We start from the raw sequence: 27,363 nt of genomic DNA on the forward strand, positions 1-27,363 counted from the left end.
CCTGTGCACCAGGACAAATTCCTTGTACGTGTTGTTGTACTTTACAATAAAAGCTGATTCTGAAGAAGATGTCCACTAGCTCTCAATGCTCAATTCGCCTGCAGCGTCAAGTCTTCTGAGGTATTATAGTTCAATCCCTTTCGTGTATATATTTTCATGCACCCTCATAATGCGATTATAATTTAATTTTGGCAATATTGCGAATTAAGCTTTTCCTCATGTAAATGCAAAACTTTTATATTCCATTACACTCCTAAGCAATCATAAACACTGTTTTGTGTGTGTGTGTGTGTGTGTGTGTGTGTGTGTGTGTGTGTGTGTGTGTGTGTGTGTGTGTGTTTGTAATTAAAGTCCGCGTGAACCAGAAGTTGCAAACGACTTTTCTCCAGTGTTGTGACGTATTTCCCAGTGAAAATGAAAAGGAATATTGAACAGAGGGCAGGGTTTTACTCTAGCGCTCCTCCTCTCCATCTCTCGCTCATAGCAGACTAACGGTTTGAGGGGAGTGGTTAAGCGTTTCCCAAACCAAGCCGTCAAACATACGTCATCAGGGAAGGTCCTCCAATGCAGAGGGGAGGGGCATTTTCAGATTTTGATTAAAGATTGCAAAGCCAAAAATTTTTTTTTGTGTGGATTGACTTGCATGGATGAATTGTTCACCACAAAACGATCAATTTAGGCAAACAAAGTAAATACTGTATGGTCAATTTTGATTTCATGTGGACTTTACCATGCATGTAAACACTTGAAGAGAGAAAACCTGATAAAATGCTTTAGTTTTCTTCCTGTTATACATTTTTTTAAATGTATACCAAAAGTATAACAGAAAGAAAATAAAAGCGTTCGATCTGTTTTCTCATTTTCTCTTTCTCTCTTCATTATCCCCTCATTAAGCTGTAGTCTTCACACTCCAGACCAGTGGGTGGCGGAACGGCACTCTTTAAGTTGGTTTCACAAACCGGCAAAAACAGAAGAAGAGGAGACGCGCTCTGAACAACAGCTGATTCAAAACAAAAGATTTGAACCTTCAGGAAACAGTTTTTAAACGATCACTATTTACAAGTGTAGAGATGCATTCAGACCAGCAGGAAGAACAGATACCTGTAAAAACTGAGTTTGAATAGAAGATTACTGTGAGAAACCTGTAAAAATGGAGCTTATTGAAGATTACAGTGAGAACAGGAGTGATCCTGATCAAGATCTCCTCAGAGTGAAGCTTGAAGAGACTGAAGAACAGATAGGTTGGTGATTATTCTTAATTCTTCATTAATGATGCTGTGAAACAAAAAGTTATACATCTTTAGCAGTTCTTTAATGGTAAGCCTGTCAACATCCATTCGTCATACAGGTATACATTCTGACATAAATGCGTGTGAAAAATCCCTAAACAAAAAATGTGACTTTGAACATTATTTTTTACAACAACATAAGGTTGTTTAAATAGCCTAACAGATTTTGTGAGAACAGCTTTGAACTATTCATGAATGTCTTTCTACAAATGCAATATGGTACAATACAACAAAACAACATAGCAAACCATTTCTGTTAAAAGCATGATTTTTTTTCAGTCTTTGAACTTAAACTTTTACTTGTATGGTGTTTAATAAGTGTTTAGGCCCGTTCACATCAAGAATGCTAACTAATATTGTAACGACTGAGACAATCAGATACATAACTTTGTTACATTTAACAAATGATCTTTAAAGCCCACTGTGATGATGGGCTAGGTCAATTACATCATCACTAGAGTACCAGTTTAATGCTATTCTGAATTTACTTGGTGTGTTGAGTCCAGGAATAAGTTATTGCATATTGTGTGTTGACAAATATGAGGAGGGACAGTACCAACATCAAGTGTACAATGTGTTAGTGTTAAAAGATAATAGAGAGGCATTGTTTGCTTTAAATTATTTCTTTATTGTGTGAGTTTACAGTTTACAGCACATGTTAGTAGTGATGTTACGTCTGACACCGACGCTCCGAAGCTTGCTTAAACTCGAACGGTCCTTGCAATGAACCACTGCTTCGGAGCTTGTATCATTACGTCACTAGTCACGTGAAAATGACGTCTGAAGCAAACACACTGCTTCACTCCTGTAGTGAACCACATGGCTGCTTTGACAGCCCAATCCAGTGTTGGCAGGTTTGAAACCTGGCGGCTGTATTTCTTATAAAAGTGAAGGTAAAAAAAAAAAAAAACTATAGAAACCATTACAGAAATTCTATTGGATTTAATGTTTTTCATGGGAATTTATTGGTTGTAATGGGAATTGTAGTGGTCTCTGTGGGTCTCTATGTGTTGGGTTGTATTGGTGGGGGCATTAAATCCTAATGGAATATGTCCCGAACACACTACAAAAAAGAATTATGTAGTGGTTTAAATGGTAAAAAGCCAATGGTTACTATTTTAATATAAACCATTATAATTTCTGTGATGGTTTCAAACTTTTTGATCTTCTGTCCTTGTCTAAAGAAATAATTACACAGACACATCCTGCTTAATCTTTTATTATCAAGGTGAACACATGAAATTCATTAGTATCTGTAAAATTCACCTACATAAATGAGTTTCACAGCAAACACTGTTTCAGCTTTGATCACCTCGGTAAACACGTAGCCTAAACGGGGCGTTATGGTTGTCAGCTTTGTTGCATTACATTTACTTCACCAGGAGATGGTGCTGCAATTTCTATCTGAATGAAGCTTCGAGTAATGAACCATTTTCGACACAATTGTATCAGAAAGCAATAATGCTTCGAAACGCTTCATTTGGCCATCACTACCTGTTAGATCTTACCTGGGGTGTGTTTCCCGAAAGCAACGTTGGCCAACTATGGTCGCAAGTTCATCGCAATGTCCATTGAACTCTATTGGTAACGACGGAACTTGCGACCATAGTTGGCCAACGATGCTTTCGGGAAACACACCCCTGTTTGATCCAATGTTTTAGAGGTGGGTTCGTGTAGTGTGCATATCCGGAATGTACCATTTTACAAAATGGAGGGAAACATGAGTGCTATGGTGAGGTGTTAATGTTTAATGTAAGTTTTTTGTGGTGTTATGTTATGCATGTTTGTATTGTGGTTACTATTTGTCAGAAATGAGTTCATGAACAGTAGTTATGTTATTTATGTATTAATGTTAGCTGTGGAAGTTTGTGAGGAGTGTTACGGGCAAATGTCCTACCCCGTGATAATGGTTTGTCCCACTAGAGTTTGGGTGGGAAAACTGTATATTTAAACAATGGATTGAGTAGGTTGAAGGAGGTTGTTGTTGCATCCTGTGAAAACTATGCACACGTTTGAACATGTTTGAGGTGAGACATGCTGTCAATTTTGGTGGATGCTAGGCATTGTTTAGTGCCAGTTTTGCTGCTCACAGCATTTTTTCTTTTATTTGTAGCATCAGTATATGTATGATATCATAAGGTTTTTTTGTGTGTGTGTGTGCTTTTTGCACTTTGAGGACTGCTCCTTGTACAATGCAGCTTCTGAAATAAATCACAACTGCCATTTTGAAAATCACTCCCTTGTACTGAGCCTTCCTAACTTCTCCCAGGCCTCTTGGCAATTCTCTACATGACACCCACTTTTAGTAATTAAAAACATCCCCACAAAAGAGATAAGAGAGCAGAAATGGCCTCAGTCACCAAGGAGACCATCAGATAAGATGGTTTTATTGCTGCAAAAAATGTTATGTGGTAAAAACAGAGACCATACTAGGACAGAACTTTCCCTATATTAATTTGTACTGATCTATAAATTAACATGCATTCCAGGACATTGTGTGTGATATTGTTATGTCTTGTATAGTGCATCTTGAATTTGTATTTATTTCACTCATGCTTTATGAGAGAACTACTAGTTAATGTAACCCCACCTTAGAGGTGGGTGATATGGCAAATAATAGGCCTATCTTATGATGATTTTTTTTTTAAGAAAATCATGATTTTATCATGATTCTTGTTTTGCATATTGGTTTTACTATTGTGCAAGTGACTAAGCAATACATCATAACTAATGTCCCTATTTTAAAAATAAAGCCTTACAGAGTCATAAAATATAAAATAAAAAGGGTGGCTGACATTTAGGCCAAAGTGGCAAAGATTTTAAGAAAGAATTTTTATATATATATATATAAAAAAGCGCTAAAGTACGAAGTGAGAGGAAGCTAAATTTCTGTGAGGTTGTCAAAAATAGGCCTAGTAATTGTATATAGGCCCACCAATGTTTTAAAAAAATATTTCATGATTTACTGAAAATTAAAACTTTTTAACTTTCATTTTAGGCCTGATGGAAGAGATTGAGGACAGTGAAGAACTGGATGAAACGGAGGAGGAACATCGTGTCAAAACTGAAGAAAAATCTTTGAGTTGCTCACAGACCGGAAGTAAACTTGTAGTGAGAAGAGCCATCAAAAAATTCACTTTCTCTCAGTGTGGAAAAAGCTTCCCATACAAACAAAGTCTTAAAGATCACATGACAGTTTATGGTGAAGAGAAGCCGCACACATGTGATCAGTGTGGGAAAAGTTTTTCACAAGGATACCTTAAGAAACACATGAAAATCCACACCGGAGAGAAGCCGTACACATGTGATCAGTGTGGGAAGAGTTTCACATTTAAAGGAGCCCTTAATAATCACATGAAAATCCACACTGGAGAGAAGCCGCACACATGTGATCAGTGTGGAAAGAGTTTTACACTAACAGGAACGCTTAAGGATCACATGAAAATCCACACAGGAGACAAGCCGCACACATGTGATCTGTGTGGGAAGAGTTTTACACTAAAAGGACCGCTTACGGGTCACATGAAAATCCACACTGGAGAAAAGTCGCACAATTGTGATCAGTGTGGGAAGAGTTTTACACTAAAAGTAACGCTTAAGAAACACATGAAAATCCACACTGGAGAGAAGCCGCACACATGTGATCTGTGTGGGAAGAGTTTCACACTAAAAGTAAACCTTAAGAGACACATGATAATCCACAATGAAGAGAAGCCGCACATATGTGGTCAATGTGGGAAGAGTTTCAAACAAACAGGAAACCTTAAGTTTCACATGAAAATCCACACTGGAGAGAAGCCGCACATATGTGATCTGTGTGGGAAGAGTTTCTCACAAACAGGAAGTCTTAAGAATCACATGAAAATCCACACTGGAGAGAAGCCGCACACATGTGATCAGTGTGGGAAGAGTTTCACACAAATAGGACATCTTAATTATCACATGAAAACCCACACCAGAGAGAAGCCGCACACATGTGATCAGTGTAGGAACAGTTTCAGAAGTGTTCGAGCTTTGAAATTACATCTGTGTTCTCATTCTGGAGAAAGAAGCACAAGAAAGTTGAAACAAAGGGGAAGCTTTACACGTGTTTTGCTTGTGAAAAAAGTTTTACACGACTAAGCGCTTTTAAATGGGACCTATTATGCAAAATTCACTTTTGTATGGTGTTTGGACATAAATGTGTGTTGGCAGTGTGTGTACACAACCACCCTACAGTGATAAAAATCCACTCCTTTTTTTTTAATCTCCATAAATCAAAAGCAGTCTCTCCAAACGACCCGTTTTCAGAATGTGGCTTTAGTGACATCACTAAAGCCATAGGCCCCGCCCACGAGTGTTGACTGACATACGGTTATAAATTAGACCCGCCCTGATCGAGTTCACCGCGAGTTGTTGTACACATCAGCCATTGCTGCAGCAATGCACTCACAAGAAGCGTCGAAGAATCTCCCAAGCGTTGATCTTGTTGTAGCTGGATGTATTCATTCACTTAGCTCTCTCTATTTACTTTTGAAATCTGCCAGCCATTGAAGACGAGGTGGATTCATTTTGTTTTGAAAAAAAAATGCTCCCTCAACTCTACAGAAATTTATGTAAGTTACTTACGCACCTCTTATACTGTTTATACAGCTCTAACAGTGATTTTCTGAAGAAAAACTGATGCTTCATATTTTGTGTGAGATACAGTAAACTTTATTAAACACATCAGTATATTTTGTGTCATCATTCAGACAATTAGATCGTCAGACGGAGTCCTACAGCAGGCTTGCGTTAATAGTGTATACAAGCAATGCAAAATAGGTTATAATCGTAATTAAACTAAACTATACTTTTTCCAACTCCATACAGCATATATTCTCTGACTCTGTAGGCATTTTTATGGTCGAAATGAACACCATTAGTGTGACTGTCTGATTTATTATTATCATTTTCCCTGTTCTAGCTCTGATCGCGGGATTCACGGCTGCTTAGGCTCCGCCCCTGTGACGTGAACCAGCAGCTCATTAGCATTTAAAGGAGAAGCACTAAAACAGTGCGTTTTTCACAGACCCAAAAAATGATGATTTAAACGTGCTGTAAATAAAATTATGTTGGGTATTTTGAGCTAAAACTTCACATACACATCAGAGAATTATTTTACATCTTGTGAAAAGGGGCATAATAGGTCCCCTTTAAAGTACACCAGAAAACACATACCAGTGCGAAAGCAGTGTGAAAGACATTTGCTAAACTGAAAAAAAGTCATCAGAGAATTCACATTGGAGAAAAACCTTTCAAGTTTTCACATTGTGACAAGAGATTTAGTCCACCAGGACAACTGAAAATACACAAGAGCATCCACACTGAAGAGAAGCCATTACTACGGAAGAGTATTAGGGCCAAGCAATAATAAAAAAATAAAACCATCTCGAGATTAAAGTCATTATAATGCGAGATTAAACTCGTTAAATTTCGAGAAAAAAAGTCAAGGTACAATCTTGAGAATAAACTCATTAAATATCGAGAATAAAGTCGTTGTGTTTCGAGAAAAAACTCGTTAAATTTCGAGAAAAAAGTCTAAATACAATCTTGAGAATAAACTCATTAAATTTCGAGAATAAAGTCGTTGTGTTTCGAGAAAAAAACTCGTTAAATTTCGAGAAAAAAAGTCGAAATACAATCTTGAGAATAAACTCATTAAATATCGAGAATAAAGTCGTTGTGTTTCGAGAAAAAACTCGTTAAATTTCGAGAAAAAAAGTCGAAATAATTGTGAGAATAAACTCATTAAATTTCGAGAATAAAGTCGTTGTGTTTCGAGAAAAAAAGTCGAAATTAAATATAGAGAATAACGCATTCGATCAGAGTTCATTGCATACGAGGCTGAATCCAGTTACTTATTCGTTAGGCTACTTATTGACGCGCGGACCTCCCCTTTAAATGACGCGACGCACACCCTGTGTGTATGGCATTGCTCGCACCAAGCTGTGTTAGAAATGAATGAAGAAATTCTGCATTTCTCACCCATATGTAAGGGTGCGTTAAATCCGACTGGGAGTAATAGAGCATATATTGATCTAGTGGAAACCGAAATATTGGCACAAATTTCTGTAGGCTACCGGTTTTTTTATGGACCGTTAAAGTTTTAAATGGGGCAAACAAATTCAGAGTCGCCTTCTTGATCCATGATCGCCATCATTCCTACTAGTTGTGCATTTAGGCCGCATCAGAGGGTGCGTTAAAGTGGACATTATCCCATTATAGAAGAGCTGTTGTCTAACGAAATCCAAATTTTAAGCAGTTTTTACTGTGGAATTATTGTTTTATGAAGCTGAACTTGACACATTACACAATGCACAAAGAGCAGTCTTGCATTTTCTGCATAATTCATGGCGCTGTTTCTCACCCGCCTATAGGGTGCATTAAAGTGGACATTATTCCATGATAGTAGCCTACAGCTCCTCCTCTAGCCGACCTAGACGGCTTTGTTACTGAAAGAAAGTCTAAAATATAGCTTGACTAAGTGATCCAACTCTGCCATGTCCTCTATCAGTAGGCTAATGAACACAGATCGAATGCGTTATTCTCTACATTTCATTTCTACTTTTTTTTCTCGAAACACAACGACTTCTTGAAATGTAATGAGTTTATTCTCAAGATTGTATTTCGACTTTTTTCTCGAAACACAACGACTTTATTCTCGATATTTAATGAGTTTATTCTCGAGATTGTATTTCGACTTTTTTTCTCGGAATTTAACGAGTTTTTTTCTCGAAACACAACGACTTTATTATCGATATTTAATGAGTTTATTCTCGAGATTGTATTTCGACTTTTTTCTCGAAATTTAACGAGTTTTTTCTCGCAACACAACGACTTTATTCTCGATATTTAATGAGTTTATTCTCAAGATTGTATTTCGACTTTTTTTCTCGAAATTTAACGAGTTTAATCTCGCATTATAATGACTTTAATCTCGAGATGGTTTTATTTTTTTTATTATTGCTTGGCCCTAATCCTCTTCCGTACATTTCATCCTCCTCCAAGTGAAAAAAAAATAATAATAAAGTTTTCCTTATTCTTCTTCAGAATTATTAAGCATATGTAACATATTTAAAACTTGTCAAAATCATGTGATAAAATACAAATAACACAAAATACACATTTATCAAAACAAAAAAAAATACTCTTGATATAAGGCAAAATATTACAAAATTATGAATGTAGTTATTGCTCTAACACACAATGTCAAGCAGTAAGAGTTGTTTCTTCCACAAGATCCTGTCCTAACTAGCCAAAACTAATTACAAAAAAATCATACTAAATTTTATAGTAAACTAGTTTAATTTTCAAGACCAACAGTTTCACGTTTGAGATTTACTCAAAGTTACTCCCAGAAGAGCAATATCTAATTAGTTGTATTCCTATATATCATTAGCTTTAGGATATAACTTGAATTAATATATTTTATTATGATTTTTGTATTGTCCTTTTCCCCGCTAAATTTCAAATTTTTTTCTTTTACTCTCTTTTATGAAAAAAAAAGGATCTCCCGCACACTATTCGTACTTGCAAGTATCAAAAAATCTTAATTAACAGCGTTTCGGTCTCACGACCTTCATCAGGCATTAGGTCGTGAGACCGAAACGTTGCTAATAAAGATTTTGTGATGCTTGCAAATACGGATAGTGTGCGGGAGATCCTTGTTTTTTGTTAATTTCTTGACCTAATTTCTTTTTTTCCACGCACCTATCTCCCGCAGGTGTGCGATTGTGTTTGCTTTTTTTTTTTTTAAAAATGTACAAATGTTTGTGTGCTCAAGTGTATTCCGGGAAGCTGGCATGTCACCACCACGTCCCTTTAGGGACTCCGTACTGCTTGGTATAATTTTTTATAATTAATTCATCAAAATGATCATAATTTTGCAAAGCATTTAACTACTTTCTGCTATTACATCTTTAATGCCCTTTCCCTTCACATTTCTGTTTTGGACTTTTTCTTATAATAAAAACTTTTTCTAGTTAGGCTATCAATTATTATGTTTATGAGTATGGAACCACATTCGTTTTTAAAAGCTCTCTATTTCTCTGTTATATTTTTGGCCTTAAAAACCTGATATATGGAATTTATGGAACCACATTCGTTTTTAAAAGCTCTCTATTTCTCTGTTATATTTTTGGCCTTAAAAACCTGATATATGGAATTTGAGGAAACCTTCTCAACAATCACTTTTACTTATTTGAAGGTTTGTATATTAATAACATACTTTGCTCTTAATCCACATTAACATGTCGAATAAAAATACACCTCACAGAGAGGTGTCTCTCTCGTCTCATCCCAAGAAGACTACTCCTTGACCGAGCTCAGTTTTGGAAGGAAAAGGGGTGTTCGTGAAGCCAGCAGAGGGCGCAGCTCATCCTGGGTCTGTGCAGGTCTTAATGCTTTATAATGATGATGAGGAAGATATTGTAGCCTAAAGTTCAAAAACTATAAACTGTAGCCTAAGCTTCAGGTCCAGACTCTCCTTCGTCATAAAAAATCACAGTGTGTTTTCTGAAGAAAGCAGGGATCTTACCGTTATTATTACAACATTAATGTTGTGTTTATTTTCACCTGGTCAAAATTTAAGTTGTTTTTGAAACTGTTCCGCGAACTGGGGAGGAAAATGTTTCACGCGATCGTCTTCTGTTTGTGCTCGTGGCGTCTGGCCGGTAAGTTATAATGTGTTTTCGAGATTTCACTTATTTTGTTTTTAGTACAGACTAAATGTTTATTAATGATGATTTAAATGCGCCATATGTGATAAATAATTAATATTAATAATTAATTACTTAATAATAAAAACAATAATTAGCCTAATGTTGCTGGCAGATCAGTCAATTAACATGGAGACATTTTGAGACATTTAAGGTTCCAATGAGTCTATTTAAACATCACTTAAACACAATCCTATTTATAGAAAAATAGGAAAACTCTCCTAGAAATATCACCGCTTCTAGCAGCTACATTATTGTTCTCACTAAGATGTTATTTTGCCCATTTAAAATAGTATCAAACTACTTCAACTTCAGAGTTTGTTACTGTAGAGACAGTCAGGCTTGGAGACTTTTGTATGGCATGAACAATAAACAGCTAAACAGAGACTTGTTGTGAAGATGAACAGAACTGACTTTCCTTTGGTTTTTGTTTCTGTCTGTTTTCCAGGTGTGTTTGGTACTGAGTATGTGTCTGTGATGGAGGGAGATCCAGTTACTCTAAATATTGATCTTACTGAAATACAGAGAGATGAAATAATAATGCTGAAGTTCGGACTTAAAGACGCGCTCAGCTGAACTGAAGAGAGGGGAGAATCAGATCACGTTAATTCATGTTAATGAGAGATTCAGAGACAGACTGAAGCTGGATGAGAAGACTGGATCTCTGACCATCACAAACACCAGAACCACAGACTCTGGACTCTATAAAGTCACCAGCTTGAACAAAGAGACTAAATTAAACATGTTTAATATTACTGTCTATGGTGAGTTAACAGTTACTTGCCCTGTTGACATATTCATCTTTAACATTGTAAATATTATGAAATGATAGATGATGACATACATATTAATTTGTGAACTTTTGTCATAAACTCCATTTTAAATATGAACATGGCAAATATCTGACAAATATCACAGCTCTCTTATTTACTGGATTTTGAATATTTGTTCAATATTTTCAGGTCGTCTGCCTGTTCCTATCATCATCATAGACTGTCCATCATCATCCTCATCAGGATCATCAGTGTCTAAATGTTCATTGGTGTGTTCAGTGTCGAATGTGAGTGATGTGACTCTCTCCTGGTACAAAGGCATCAGTGTATTGTCCAGCATCAGTGTGTCTGATCTCAGCATCAGTCTCTCTCTTCCTCTGGATTGTCAGGATGATTCATACAGCTGTGTGCTGAACAATCCCATCAGCAGCCAGCCCAGCTAGCAGGGAACGTTCTCAGAACTTTCGCTAACATTCCCTACAAGTTTGGTTAATGTTCTAAAGAAAACATTTGAATGTAATGTTTACCGAACATTTTAAGGATGTTTTCTCATTTTAAAAAATGTTCCTATAACGTTATATGAAAACTAAGATATAACATTTTAACTGCAACATTCAAAAGATGTTTTGGGAATGTTTCTGAAATAACAAGTTGTACTATGATCTCAAAATATCATTGTCCCTATGTTTCATTATAACGAAAGAAGAACGTTCTCTCTGTCACGTTAGGAAAACGTTTTGAGGATATCATTGAGAGATGAGATGTTGAATGTTCTTTACAAAACGTTATTTTAATGTGACGAGTTAACAAAATTATAACATTTTATTTGCAACATTTTGAGAATATTTTGGGAATGTTGTTAAAGTTAAAGTTTGTACAATGATCTCAATATAACATTGTCCCAATGTTTCATAAAAACAAAAGAAGAACATTCTCTCTGTCACATTTGTAGAATATTTTGAGGATATCATTGAGAGATGATATGTTGAATGTTCTTCATAAAACGTTCTTCTAATGTGACGAGTTAACACAATTAGAACATTTTACTTGCAACATTTTGAGAATATTTTGGGAATGTTGTTAAAGTTAAAGTTTGTACAATGATCTCAAAATAACATTGTCCCAATGTTTCATAAAAACAAAAGAGGAACATTCTCTCTGTCACATTAGGAAAATGTTTTGAGGATACCATTGAGAGATGAGATGTTTATTGTTCTTTATTAAACGTTCTTTTAATGTGACGAGTTAACAGAATTAGAACATTTTATTTGCAACATTGTGAGCATATTTGGGGAATGTTGTTTAAGTTAAAGTTTGTACAATGATCTCAAAATAACGTTGTCTTAATGTTTTGTCATAACAAAAGAAGAACGTTCTCTCTGTCACATTTGTAGAATGTTTTGAGGATATCATTGGGAGATGAGATGTTTATTGTTCTTTATAAAATGTTCTTCTAATGTGACGAGTTAACACAATTAGAACATTCTACTTGCAACATTTTGAGCATATTTTGGGAATGTTGCTAAAGTTAAAGTTTGTACAATGATCTCAATATAACATTGTCCCAATGTTTCATGATAACAAAAGAAGAGCATTCTACTTGCAACATTTTGAGCATATTTTGGGAATGTTGTTAAAGTTAAAGTTTGTACAATGATCTCAATATAACATTGTCCCAATGTTTCATAAAAACAAAAGAGGAACATTCTCTCTGTCACATTAGGGAAATGTTTTGAGGATATCATTGAGAGATGAGATGTTGAATGTTCTTCATAAAACGTTCTTCTAATGTGACGAGTTAACACAATTAGAACATTTTACTTGCAACATTTTGAGCATATTTTGGGAATGTTGTTAAAGTTAAAGTTTGGACAATGATCTTTAAATAACATTGTCCCAATGTTTCATGATAACAAAAGAAGAGCATTCTACTTGCAACATTTTGAGGATATTTTGGGAATGTTATTAAAGTTAAAGTTTGTACAATGATCTCAATATAACATTGTCCCAATGTTTCATGATAACAAAAGAAGAACATTCTACTTGCAACATTTTGAGCATATTTTGGGAATGTTGTTAAAGTTAAAGTTTGTACAATGATCTCAATATAACATTGTCCCAATGTTTTGTCATAACAAAAGAAGAACATTCTCTCTGTCACATTAGGAAAATGTTTTGAGGATATCATTGAGAGATGAGATGTTGAATGTTCTTTATAAAACGTTCTTGTAATGTTATGTGTTAACACAATTAGAACATTTTAATTGCAACATTTTAAGGATGTTTTGAGGATGTTGTTGAGATAACAGATTATATAATGTTCTCAGTAAAACATTGGCACAATGTTCCATAATAACAGAGGAGGAACATTATCAAATCAACGTTCGTAAAATGTTTTGAGGATATCACTGAGACCTGAGATGATGAGTGTTTTTAAAAAAAATTCTTGTAATGTGACGTGTTAACAAAACTAGAACATTTTAAATGTAACATTTAGCAATCAAACTACACAATTATTGTTAAATTGAGCTTGCTGGTCAGACAGCAGGCCAACAGGGTTCACGATGGAACATATGGTGCATTTAAGTCCTCCTGGGAAGTTTGTATTCATGAGGTTTTACAATTTTGTTTAATGTTTTAAATTAATGAAGCCACTGTAAACTTTATCATCACATATTATACTGTTACATATTAATGCTATCATATTTTGTGCAGGCATTAGCTTACTTCATTGTCACTGCTGAATACCTAAGTATAGTGGTATCCCACAATGTTTCCCACTGACACACCCCTAACTCTTCAAGATCGGGGTTAAAGAAAATCCTGAGCTTCCTACTCATATTCTCATCATTGTGGTGGCGTTCAACTTGTAAATACGATCTTTATGACATGACTTGAATGCACCAATAGCTCTAGCTTAATTAGGGACAATCCATACAAACACTCTTTGCTAAAATACATTACAGACTGTCACAGTAAGAAGTTATTCGTCCTGTATCAACGCTAAAGGCCTAACCACTGCAGTCAACACCTTGGAGTATCCATGCTGTTAAATAAAAGTCTGTAGACAAGGGTTAGGGTTAGGGTTAACCTTAACCCTTAATTTCTAACCCAGACCCGGTTTCAGAGTTTAGATTAAGCCAGGATTAGGCCTTAGTGCATTTAATTAGCTTTTAAAAATGTGCCTTATAGAAAAAAGAAAAAGAAACATTACTGGTGTGCATCTTGAGACAAAACAATGGCACTGACATATTTTAAGATATGTTAGTGCAAGTTGCTTTCAGGTAAAACAGCTCAAACGTGCATTTTAGTCTGGGACTACAGGCTTAAACCTTGCCTGTGAAACCCGGGGTATATGTTGCAACTTGTATAGAATTATGCCAATGTTACCAAAGTGTTGTGTTGGACAGAGGATTTACCCTAAACCAACAGGTTGTGTAACTGTGCCACACAGGGTGAAAAGCAAGTTGACATTATTAGGCATAAGAGTGTTTCTAAAGGAAAGGTCAATATTTTGTTAAAGTGCAAAAGGATCATTATGGGTCACATGAATGTAACTCTAATGTTACCATGATACCAATCCATTAGTTTTTCATGTAGGTAGGTATACAGAATTGTATATGAATAGCCTACATATGCAATGTTTGCTCTGTTTAATATATAATATGTTTGCTCTTTTAAACTGCTGTTTGGCAGAGCAGTGGTAAATATATGTTGTTATACATGGTATATATTATTTGTGTAATTTATTATTATTATTTATATGTTATTGTAAGTTTATTTATTTTTTTATCATGCACTGCAATGAAGACACCATTTAACCAATTGATTAAATATAACAGCCAGCTTACAAATACAACTAAATAAATAGCCGTGCACATTTTTTTCATATTCTTTCTTTTAAAACATGTAATCTTTTCCTGTAATTGCAATGTTACCACATTATTGGCTGTCTCTTCGAGTTGTTTTGAGCATGATTGGCTATTCAGACTGTCATCCAGGAATCTGGCCAATGGCAGCTATGCGCGCCTTTTACTGGTCAAGTTTGAAGTTTGAATATTCGTCTGTTAGAGTGAGAGTGTGTGTGTGTGCGCGCGCTGCTGCTGCTCGGGAGGATCTTCAGTACTAGCCTCCTTCGGTTCTGTGGCTTTTACATTGTTTAAAACATGGATTATTTTGCATCGTACAGTTACATTTTTATTTTGAGCGAGTTGCGGGATGTAAATGGACAACGAATTTTAACAACGTAGCCTACGTGTAACGGACATATTGCAATCTGCGGAAGGTAAATAACTTTATTTTATATAAAAATCCATTCTGCTACATCAAAATATAGTGTGTTAAATTGAGAAGCTAATTTTAAATGCGACTAGAGCAATATCGATATTATGTCAATGTTTCAGGCTGCATGTGTAACGTTAGGCTAAATATTGTCAGCTAAGTTAGTTTTTGATAAAAATAAATAAATATAAACCTCAGCATAGTCTGAGCTTTACAATGAGTGAACTGAGAACATTGTGTCTTTATACAGAGAGGAACTCGAACCACTAAGTTATGAAAACTAGGCTTTTGAATGATCGCGGGATATCGGCCTAACGTTACCGTCAAAATGATGAGTCATCATCATAATATGTTTTTGAGCTGGTGAGTAAAAATTTGCAAGCTTTTTATGTCTCTTTTAGTAAGTAAATACAAATAGCTAATAATATTGCTGTATGTGTGTGTTTCCCATTATCCAGGAATTTTGGGAATAAATTATCCAGCCACATGATCTTCAGTTGCGGTGAGTATTGTCATAGTAAAATACACGTGAAATAGAGGCAGAACATGTAAACTCTGCTCAAAGGCACACTGGTCCAAACCCGCCAGTCAAAATTGTACCTGTCTTCTTGATATGAGCTTTTATGGGCCTAGCTGACCCAAACATGTCCTTTCAAAATGAAAATATTTTCAAACCTGTATGACTTCTGTGAAACACAAGAATGTTGGGAATAAAACAACATTGGAACCCATTTTATGGAAACAAATGTTCCCAATGTTTCATGATAACAAAAGAAGAACATTCTACTTGCAACATTTTGAGCATATTTTGGGAATGTTGCTAAAGTTAAAGTTGTACAATGATCTCAATATAACATTGTCCCAATGTTTCATGATAACAAAAGAAGAACATTCTCTCTGTCACATTAGGGAAATGTTTTGAGGATATCATTGAGAGATGAGATGTTGAATGTTCTTCATAAAACGTTCTTCTAATGTGACAAGTTAACACAATTAGAACATTTTACTTGCAACATTTTGAAAAAATAAAATTAAATAAACCTCAGCATAGGAGCTTTACAATGAGGGAACTGAGAACATTGTGTCTTTATACATAACATAAATGTCCTTTCAAAATGAAATTATTTTCAAACCTGTATGACTTACTTCTCTGAAACACAAGAATGTTGGGAATTAAACAACATTGGAACCCATTTTATAAAAAAAAAAAAAAAAAAAAACAGTGAAGTCATTTCTCAAGATATCTTAATTAAGGTTATACAAAATAAATTCATACAGTTTTGGAACAACATGGAGTACCGGTAAATAACGATAGAGAGTCTATTTTTTGGATGAGCTGTTCTTTTTAGGACATGTTCCCAGGGTCCTTTGCTAAATTAACCATGGTTTTTATTATAGTAAAGTGTAGAAACAATATTTTTATGGTGGATTGATTACAATAATTTATTACCATTTAGTTAGTGTAGCAAAACCATGGTTAATGTTAGTAAGGGTTCTCCAGATTTATATAGCCTAACACTTAAGGAAAACATAAAAAATGGTCCTATGTCACCCAGATCAATAGTCTGTTAACACACATTAACACACTTTTTACATTTTCTTAAGATCAAGCATTGGACCAATGTTTACGGAGCAGAACAGGCACCAACAGAGAAACAAGTCCATCACTAGTAAGTATCCACTGCATTTTATAAAACCGTAGTCAATTTTAAACGCACAATGCACTCCAAAATAAAAATGATCTATTTTTTTCTCCCTCGTGCCAGATTTATATCTGTCCCAGATTTATATCTGACTTTCTTTCCACAGAGATTTTTAGAAAAATTATCATTAAAGAGAATCATATAAAGAGAAATGTGGGAGGAGCTTTAATTTATTGCCTAGCCCTGTTTGTTTGAACCGCGAGAGCCGTCAAAGCTTATGCTATTCCTATGTCATGCACCGACAAGAGCCTTTTATAGTCAACACGTCGGACGCAAGCAACTTGCAGTTTTGCCCCCACCAACAACGCATAGTATTGCATACAACGGTGCGTCGCGTATCAAAAACTGGGACGACACATTTTTCTACTCATAGACAAATATGGTGGCCGAAGTGTAGTGATGCGTAGCCTTGCAGGCGCATATGCGTATCGATGCGTTGACTAACTCTTTGGGCGTAATTTGACTTGCATATGGCTGTCTGCTGGAAGCTAGTTATTTAAGTCGATAAAATATTATGGTAGGGCTGGGGGAATTAACACGTTAATCTTCGCGATTAATTTGAGATGCTTAACGAGTTTATAAAAAAAAATGCAATTAACGCAGCACTTTTTTTGCCTCATTTTAATGACTTCCTGTTGCGGAAAAGGCTGCAAAATATGCCGTCCCGCCCCTCCGTGTTTGGCGATCAGGTTTTATTCTCGCGCAGCTTTCATGACCGGGTCTTTTCCGCTCCGCGCTCTCCATTCCGTGTGTGTGTGTCGGCGCACTGACACACACACACACAACACTGAGCAAACATTGAGCTCTTTGCTCAATGTTCTGCTCCGTGTTTGCGCTGCGCGTTCTGCTCTGTCGTTAACGGCCCAAACGCTCCAATCATGTACCGATCATGCACTGGAAAAGCAAAGTCAAATAACGTGAAATTTCTCAGTAGTAGACTTCTGTGAAATAGCCCTACTGAGCTGGTATAGTCATGCTGACAACAATGGTAAAATGACCTGCTCTGATCACATGCTCTTGTAATAATAGCTTTGTAGGACTATGTTTTATTTTGATAATTAGAAAAAAAAAATTATAATAATAAATTGTTAAATTTATTATGTTGATTGATTATTGAAAATAATAATATATTGATATATTGATGTTTAATATTATTTTAATACAGGGCTATTTTCTGTTCCTTTTTTTCCTTTTTGTTGTTTAATTAGGTTATTCTAAGTTTAAATATTGATGATTACAAGCTTGGGGGAAATGCAATTAATTGCATTTAATTACAGCAAATTGTGTAAATAATCAGTTACTTTTTTTAATCGATTCCCAGCCCTAAAATATAAAATATGGATATGTTTCTTACACAAACGCATCACTTCGCTTCACCTTTCGCCTTTATTAACCTGCCAGAGCCGTGTGGAGTACTTTTATCATGGATGGATGCATTTTTATGGACTTGTCAAAAAAATCCCACAGGGAGCTACAGAATAAGAAATCCTTGAAGTCCACTTTTTTACTGTCTGTTTCCATCAGTAAAATTACAGTATTTTTTTTTCTCTCAGAATTGTGAGGCAGGAACACACAATTGCAAGAAAATATCAGAATTGTGAGCTGTCTTTTTTACTCCCCTCAGAATTCACCCTTCGAGGGAGTTTGATTGACAGGTATTTTTTACATTTTTATTTTACCAAAAATATTTTTTTCTAAAAAAATTACACAAATTAAACGTTGAGACTTTGTTTCAACTTTCATATCAAAAGTAACCTGCTCTGTCTTGTCTCTGCGTTTAAACGTTTCAGCGTTTTTTCTGTGATCCGCAATGTATTTTTCATTGCGTGACAACATGATGTGTGGCGTGAGAGCGCCATGGCTTGTTGGACATAGCAACAGTAACTAAAGGGGGCGGGTTTTTGCAAATTGCATTAACCATGGCTGCCTGTTAATTATCACTGGACTACTTCGCTCTCGCATCTCCCAAAAGTAAATTTTTTTTTTGTTTTCTTGATTCCATTTGAATGGTTTAATTAAATTGCTACTGTATAACCAATTATTTAAAATGTAATGATTTAAGCAAAACGTTCTTCAAAGGTTAAACCAAACTTTTATTTGACGGATTGCCGTGTAGACCTTTGAGTTTCTCTGTGTTTTATGATATGATGATAGTTTTTCTCAAATGAAGCTAAAATGCTGCTGAAGTGACTCTCAGAGCAGCTGTATTGATGAAGTGCATTAATGTTCTCATATAGAAACGACAGCAAAAAGAAATAAGCCAGAATTGCTTTTTTTTCTCAGGTTTTACTAATTTATCCTGTGATTCTGACTTTCAAACGGCCAATTGCGAGTTTATATCTTGCACTTCTGAGAAAAAAAAAGTTTGAATTGTGATTCGCAATTACCTTTTTTAAAAATTGTATTCCATGGCGGAAACAAGCTTTCATATGCACAGACAGTAGCTCACATTATCTGTATCTGATTTAAAACAAGCAGAAATCTGTAAGAAATGTAACAATCCATAGACAATATAACTGATGAAAATGAGCTGTTACATCAGAGCAAAAGCATCGTGGGCAGTACTGTGACATGCTGCAGCTGTGCTCAAGGCTACCTGAGTTCGAGGTTCACACTTCTCAAGCCAAGTTTGTAGTTTGTTAAAATAATTTAGCCTCTAGTTGTGTTATTAAAGGGATACTCCACTTTTTTTGGAAATAGGCTCATTTTACAACTCCCCCAGAGTTAAACAGTTGAGTTTTACCGTTTTCGAATCCATTCAGCCGAGTTTCTGATATTTGGAAGAATATCAGTAACCAGACAGTTTCTGGTCTCATTGACTTCCATAGTAGGAAAAAAAATATACTATGGAAGTCAATGAGACCAGAAACTGTCTGGTTACTGACATTCTTCTAAATATCAGAAACTCGGCTGAATGGATTAGAAAACGGTAAAACTCAACTGTTTAACTCTGGGGGAGTTATAAAATGAGCCTATTTCCAAAAAAAGTGGAGTATCCCTTTAACATGTATATAATGGATTAAGTATATGTTTTAAATTACAGAAACAAAATAGATACTCATAAGGTATCATATTTATAATTTAAATAAACTAATCTAATTAATTTCTGATTAATAATTAGGCTGGCTAATTTTGAAAGTTTTCAAAGTCAATATTGCTTGTGATCTTAATATGTAATATGTATTTGTATTATTTTTGTTTACACTGTTGCATGATCTTCTTTTATAGGCTATGAGGAAAAACTCTACCATGCACACAGAGAATGAAGCTCAATTCTGCTAACTGGGATAGCAGCTGAAAAAGAAGAAGAGAAGAACAGTAGAACACCTATTAATGCAGATGACTTTATTCTTTTTCTGCAAGAACCAAGACAACCAAAGACTGATGATGAGCGCTCTGAGCAAACAGCAGTCAAGACGTGTGATTGCACATTGGACTTTACTGAGTTCTTCATTTAATGTTGGGCATCTACTGTACGCAGAACTTCTAATAATTTATGTGAATGCCATTCATAAACCTGTTAGATTTTTGTTTTATTTTAGAGATTAATAAAATTGTATGTTTTAACAATGTTATAGCTAAGCATTTTTTATGTTTAAGAGAACATTTTGGGAACAAAAATAAAACTTCCCACTAAAAAATTTATAAGAATGTTAAGTAGCCTAGTATTTTTAAGAGTATTTTTAGAGAATGTTATCCTAACTTTTAGAAGAACGTTCTAAGAATAAAAATAAAACTTCCTGCTAAAAACTTTATAAGAATAAAGGGATAATGTTCTAAAAATGTTATGATTAAACATTTATAGAAGGTCATCATCACGAAACATTTTTAGAGTGTTCTTAGAGAATGTTATCCTACCTTTTAGGAGAAATTATGTTCTAACAATATTATTATTAAACATTTTTATAATGTTGTAAAAAAAAATGTTATCTGAACTTTTAAAAGAACATTCTGGGAACAAAAATAAAAACACCCCCTGAAAACTTTCTAAGAACGTTAGAGAATAATGTTGTAAGAATGGTACACCTAAACATTTTAATAATGTTTTTAAATAATGTTATCCGAACATTTAAAAGAACATTCTGGGAACAAAAATAAAACTATCCGCTTACAACATTATAAGAGCGTTAGAGAATAATGTTATAAGAATGTTATTACTAAACATTTTAATAATGTTTTTAGAAAATGTTCTCTAAACATTTAAAAAAACATTCTGGGAACACAAATAAAACTACCCGCTGAAAACGTTCTGAGAAAATTAGAGAATAATGTTAAAAGAATGTTACTACTAAACATTTTAATAATGTTTTTAAAGAATGTTCTCCAAACTTTTAAAAGAACATTCTGGGAACAAAACTAAAACTAGCCGCTGAAAACTTTCTAAGAACGTTAGAGAATAATGTTAAAAGAATGTTACTACTAAACATTTTAATAATGTTTTTAAAGAATGTTCTCCAAACTTTTAAAAGAACATTCTGGGAACAAAACTAAAACTAGCCGCTGAAAACTTTCTAAGAACGTTAGAGAATAATGTTAAAAGAATGTTACTACTAAACATTTTAATAATGTTTTTAAAGAATGTTCTCCAAACTTTTAAAAGAACATTCTGAGAACAAAACTAAAACTAGCCGCTGAAAACATTTATAGAACAATACATGCTAATGTTCTTAGAACATTTTTAGAACAAAAAATTTCTAGCTGGGAGACCACACATCTGGACATCAGAGGACTCTGTCCGACACATTCAGGTACAGCAATGACACTATAGATTTTACCTTTTTTTTTCACAAATTGAAACATATTTCTGTTTTCTAAAGTTATTAATTTTTTCTCTCACAAGACTGTCGCTGCTGTGGTTTTACTGAAGCTGTGATCCGATTGGCTCTCTCTGCTCTGGTGGGCGTGGCTACTGTTGCTGTTCTGGTTTATGAATTCAGATCCAGAAGTCTTCAACAGAAGAAGAGAGAGCAAACACCATCAAGCTCTGATTAATCAGATACTCAGGAAAGTGGAGATGTTCTTGAACAACTGCTTTGAGTACAAGTATCCTCTTGAGTAAATATAATTTATTAATAAATGTAATTTCAGTAATTATGAATACATTTTATTCCATTACAAAAAACTATTCCTTTAAAATAAATTGTGTATTCTTTTCATTATACAAATTGTATAAAGCAGCTTTACATAAAAATAGTGCCTTACCCAATGTGATTAATATGACATTCAATAAATATGATTTTTGTTTTGTATTCCTTTGTATTATTGTAAGATAAGTCTTGTTGCAGGGATCATGTGATAGAATCAGTGAGAAAATGATCAGAATAACAAGATATAGCAGAGAGTTTTAATAAAGCAAACTGATCATTGTTTTATCATCACATTTGTATTGTGCAACTTCACTTCGATCAGAGTTAAACAAACACTCTCTGCTCTCTCGTATAGCTCTGGAAAATCAGGCTCATTCTAGTGAATCGGTTTGTTTGTATGGGTTAAAGAGTCAGACTATTAACCCTTTAAGCAAGCACCTAACCCCTATTTGCTATAGTAAGTCCGCAGATTTTGGCTGAGCTGGTTGAGATGTTAAATTATGAGGCCTTTGATGCAAAAAACCCTGATTTTCACATCTGAGCTCAAAAATCCTTGCTAAGACCTTTCCATGTGACAACCGGCGCACTTCTGTGTGCAATAGTAGTGTTTCGTCCTCGCTGCCCATTGCATATAGTGAAAAAATCAGAATTTAATGGACAAGCCTTGATGGAGTTGGCAATTTTCACAACGTTATTAAGTACAGACAAAAGTTCATCTGTGTTCTCAAATATATATTGGACATACACATACAACAGAAGATAAGATAGATTCGCTACGTAGACTCATCAAATTCTCAGTGACCAGAATTCACTGTTTTTTAATCTCTTTATTAGCTGGCTGACAATGTCCATAGATATTAAATCAATGCGACGAGCCAAAATATTCCGGAGAGAGGGATTTTTGTCCAGCATCCAATATGTTTTTGGCAACAGGCACATTGCACATATTTTCTCCAATTGTGTGGGGCATCCCTTACGAAAAATAAGTTTATTCAAGTGTTCTATTAGTATACTTCTTTTAAACTAAAAACAAGAAAGTATATTTTCAGTCTACATTTGATATACTTATCAAAATATTCTTTATGTACTTCTCAGAAATATACTTAAAATTACACTTAAGTGTACAGAGAGAAAAGTCCAAGTATATTTGGCCTGTACTTGTACTCAATCTTTTGATCGATATATACTTAAAAGTATAATTAGGTATTCAAAGTATACTGGGCTTGTAGTTGTGTTAACTCTTTTGATCGAGTAGCCTTTTAAATATACTTTTTTTACATAGTTTTTCAAATACAGTCTTATGAAACTTAAATTGTTTGAAAATATTGATTCGAATATTGATATAAAACATATATGTTTCTAATTCTGTATATCTGGATTTTTGTGTAGGCTAGTCCACTGGTGTACATAGGAATTTACTCTAATTCAACTTTTCCCCAAATTTTCCAGCTATCCATGATTTCACTGTTATACGGTAGGGGGCGCTATGACACATCTTCTAGTACAGAATCTCCGGATCAAAATACAGGAGAAGAAGAAGCTAAAACAAGTGATAGAAGATTGCTCACTCAAATGTAAAATAACGTGATCATCAAACATTTAAACAGCGTGTAAATCAAAACTGCTTGATATTACCAAATGAAATGAAGAGAAAACGTCTGTGAAGCTTTGGGGTGTTGGACTCAATCTACTCCATCTGTGTTTTGATCATCGTTCTGAATCAGATCAAGAAAAAAAAAATAATATCTATTGGTACATTGGTAAATGGTACATTAATCTCATCATGGCTGCTGGTGTTTCTGTAAAACACACTGTTCTAATAAGAATTGACCACTAGAATAGGAACTTGAGAAGCTGAGAAGAAAAACAAATGACCACGAACACAAAAATAATGTGTGAAGTTTAGACAGCTCTTCAGTTTATGTTCCTCCCTTCTCTTAGTTTGATATTTATCTCTCATCACAACTATTGACTATATATGATTATATGTACATTTTGAAATTCATGTCTGTTGAAGCCCATGATTCACAGATGTTTGGCCTTATCCATACCTGCCAACCTTGAAATTATTTTTTTGCGTACCGACGGCGACGGGGGGGGGGGGGGGGGGGGGGGGTGGACGACGACGACACACATGCATTATATTGCATTACATAAAATGACAATTAAGATAGGCTAGTTAATTTATTATTTCAATATCCAAATATGATACTAAATACCACAGGGAAAAGGGCTTCTATTTGTGACGTGCTGTCTGTGACGTGTAAACATTGCGCATTTTAAACAGGACACGCATTAGCTGAATAAATGTTAGCCAAAACATATTTATAGAAAACAGTTGACAATGAATAGACAGGAGTCCAATAATTGCATAACGAATCACTTATTCTAAAAAGAATGTCAAGTATACCGGTAAGTTAGACGAATCCGACATATAAGGGCTGTTAACAGTAAAACGTTCGTCATTAACGAATTTTAAAAACAAGGATGGATAATACAAAATGCTTTCTGGCATTTTCACAGAAAAAAAAAAAAAAAAAAACAAGCAAGAACAAAATTTAAACTTAACCCGTCAAATTTAATTTTACAATCTTCTCTCTGTGCGCGCGTCCGTGTTTGTGAGAGAGCTCGCGCAGCACTGATACAACGGTACTTTTTAATCCATAACTAACACGCTAGTTTTCATACAAAACAAATATGTAACATAATTAGGTACTTTAGTTATTATTAACACAATAACGTAACACATGAAGGCTACGTTTCTTAGCACTGAGAATTAATTAATAAACGCCTGTTTCTCCAGACTCGCGCTATCCGTAATCCACAAATGATCACATCACTTTCATAATCACGAAGCCATAGCGATTTCAAGTTTATTAAGATTTATTGTTCAGTATTTCTTGAGCATTTTATTATTTGCGTGACTGAATGAGGTCTTCCTCTTTTTCTGAGTGACCATGAAGAACGGAGTATTTTAAAATAATCCATGCGATCCGTGTGATCATAGAATCCATAGGCTTAGGTTAACTCAGTACAATATTTCAACTTTCCATATCGAGCCCAGCCCAGCCCGTTTACCTTCAGGAGTCAGATGTACAGTGACTAACGTTACTGTCCTCGCTTATGAAATCAGCCAGACTGCGGCCGCGGGAGTGGAAGGCGGATCGAGCGGGATTCTTTATTGGTGTCGATTTTCAGTCTCTTTTTAATGATATGATGCCTTACGCATCTGTCAATCATCCCCGCTTGCTATTTGGGGAATGAATCCAGCGCTATGATTGGTCGAACTCTTCTTCTTTTGCTGTTGCTTGATTTGAGGACTGCGCGTGCAGAGGCGTCACCAGGTTTTTGCGTAGTTTAGACTAACAAATCGTACCAGCGTACTTTAATGTCAAAATGCGTATCCGCTACGCAAAATGCGTACAGGTTGGCAGGTATGCTTATCAAGTCTCTCTATTGTGAAATTCATCACCAATTTCATTTAGTGTTTCGCTGCTCTTCACAAACCATAATGAAACTCCACAGAACATCTATACCACCATCATCAGCTGCATCAGTCACTGAATCACCACATCAAACACTATTCAGCAAGAGATGATCGAGTATAATACAACAATCTGAATGCTTTACATCAACCAAAGATGTATTTTGTGCAAGCAGGGCCGGTTCTAGACATTAGGAGGCCCTAGGCAAAATTCATGTTGGAGGCCCCCCACCCCCAATAAAAAAACACTTGAAACAAATATGATTCCTAACCTTTTTATACAACATTTAATTTTAAAAGCAGTATATTTTTACTTACACAGTACTACATAAGTTTGGACACATTACTATTTTTAATGTTTTTGAAAGAAGTCTCTTATGCTCATCACGCCTGGATTTATTTGATCAAAAATACAGAAAAAATAATATAGTGAAATATTATTAAAATTTAAAATAATTGTTTTCTATTTTACTATACGTTATATTTCTGTGATGCAAAGCTGAATTTAGTGTCACGTGATCCTTCAGAAAACTTTATAATATTCTGATTTATTATCAAATGTTAGAAATGGTGCTTAATATTTATTTTATAACCTGTGATACTTTTTTTCAGGATTTTTGATTATTAAAAAGTTGTTTTAAAAAAGTCTTCACTATCACTTTTTATATATTTAACACATCCTTGCTGAATATTCCTGTTTCTTTTTTTTCTGTATTTTTAATCAAATAAATGCAGGCTTGTAGAGCATAATAATCAAAAACATTAAAAATAGTAATGGGTCCAGACTTTTACCGGTACTGTATGTACATATTAATCAAACTTTATCTAAGGTAATCTCTTTTTTGTTTAATGAAGATGTTATTGTTGTTGTTGTTGTTATTTTGCTGTTTTATTCAATTTATTCACAGTTCCAGAATCACACTTCAGTAGATGAGCATATGTGCTTTATATTGCATTGCTACCTTAAATATGTTATACACAAATCAAGTGGAAGAGAAAAACACGATCGCTACTGAGCAGAAAAAAAATATATAAACTGATATTATTGGCGTAATGTCAGGAATCTAATCAGCAGCAGAATTTAGAAGATAGACCCATAGATATGAGATCCTTTATTTGAAACATTTAAAAATATTGTAGTGTGTTGGCTTTATAACTTAGAATACAGACGTCTTGTCTTTTAATTTTGTAGCTTTTTTACTAGTCAGCTATGTTATTCATTGTACGCGCAAATTCAAAGCGTCGCGTCTGGGCACGTTAATGACGCTCGCGCTCTTTTAAACTCGTAATAAAGCGGTGAATGATTTTTCCAGAAATGACGCTGATCTACAGTACAAGTTTATATTTAGAATACATTGCAATCACTCCAAAATAGATGACGACAACTCACACACCTGCATTTTGAGCAGTGCTTCTTTGTGTGCTTATTAGGCTTTTGCCTCGCAGCACCTGATGGATGCGTTCGTTACACATACCTGTACTTTCAGAAGCCGGCACCCGCTTTGTAACGGACACATTCATTGGTTTAACTGCAGTAATGTAACAGTCTATGGTTAAGATAAACATCGTCACTATTTTTAGTTAACTAATAAATATTGAAATAAATTGTAGATAGGACTTTTTTTTTTTTTTTTGGTCCCTCTGTCTGGGCCCCATCCCGCCAATCGGGCCCTAGGCACGTGCCTAGTTTGCCTTTGCGTTAATCCGGCTCTGTGTGCAAGTGATCAATAAAGAAGAACGAGAAGAATGAGAGAGAAGAACTGTTTGTGTAGAAACACTTTAACCTTTAAACACATTGCGGTTTAATGCACTTCTGCAAATGCTTATAAACAGTCCTTCACGAAGCTGTCAGGAGCTAAAAGTGTCAAAAAAGAATTCATTACTTCTGCTTTTTTACATGTGAACGTGTTCGTGACATTAACATTTTCTTCTGGAATAGTCAGGATTATTGAAAAATAATCTAAACATCTGCATTAACTAGAGACAAAGGGATTCTGACTAAAGGTCA

General features: G+C 34.8%; 2 protein-coding genes and 2 long non-coding RNA genes across 4 annotated transcripts in view; all 4 read left to right on the forward strand.

The window, feature by feature from the left end:
* The window catches only part of LOC308701903 (uncharacterized protein), a 32,527-nt gene extending 23,765 nt beyond the window's left edge, over positions 1-8,762 (forward strand). The window contains exon 3 of the mRNA XM_081384376.1: positions 8,341-8,762. The gene's annotated coding sequence lies outside the window, so the exon portion shown is untranslated. The remainder of the gene's footprint in view (positions 1-8,340) is intronic.
* LOC308701905 (uncharacterized protein) lies at positions 968-6,645 on the forward strand. The gene is made up of 2 exons (XM_081384378.1): positions 968-1,241; positions 4,288-6,645. The coding sequence occupies exons 1-2, from the start codon at positions 1,151-1,153 to the stop codon at positions 5,409-5,411; spliced, it is 1,215 nt and encodes a 404-aa protein (XP_081240504.1). The 5' UTR covers positions 968-1,150; the 3' UTR covers positions 5,412-6,645.
* A 1,713-nt stretch (positions 8,763-10,475) lies between the features above and the next one.
* On the forward strand, positions 10,476-22,032 carry LOC308701627. The gene is made up of 4 exons (XR_014031487.1): positions 10,476-10,791; positions 10,990-11,233; positions 21,490-21,532; positions 21,625-22,032. It is a non-coding gene; the product is annotated as an uncharacterized lncRNA (long non-coding RNA).
* On the forward strand, positions 14,870-20,603 carry LOC308702647. Its single transcript, XR_014031631.1, has 5 exons — positions 14,870-15,085; positions 15,332-15,444; positions 15,540-15,583; positions 16,687-16,751; positions 20,013-20,603. It is a non-coding gene; the product is annotated as an uncharacterized lncRNA (long non-coding RNA).
* Positions 22,033-27,363: the final 5,331 nt, after the last annotated feature.

Source organism: Scardinius erythrophthalmus (genome assembly GCF_964197995.2).
Source record: "Scardinius erythrophthalmus genome assembly, chromosome: 14".
NCBI lineage: Eukaryota > Metazoa > Chordata > Actinopteri > Cypriniformes > Leuciscidae > Scardinius > Scardinius erythrophthalmus.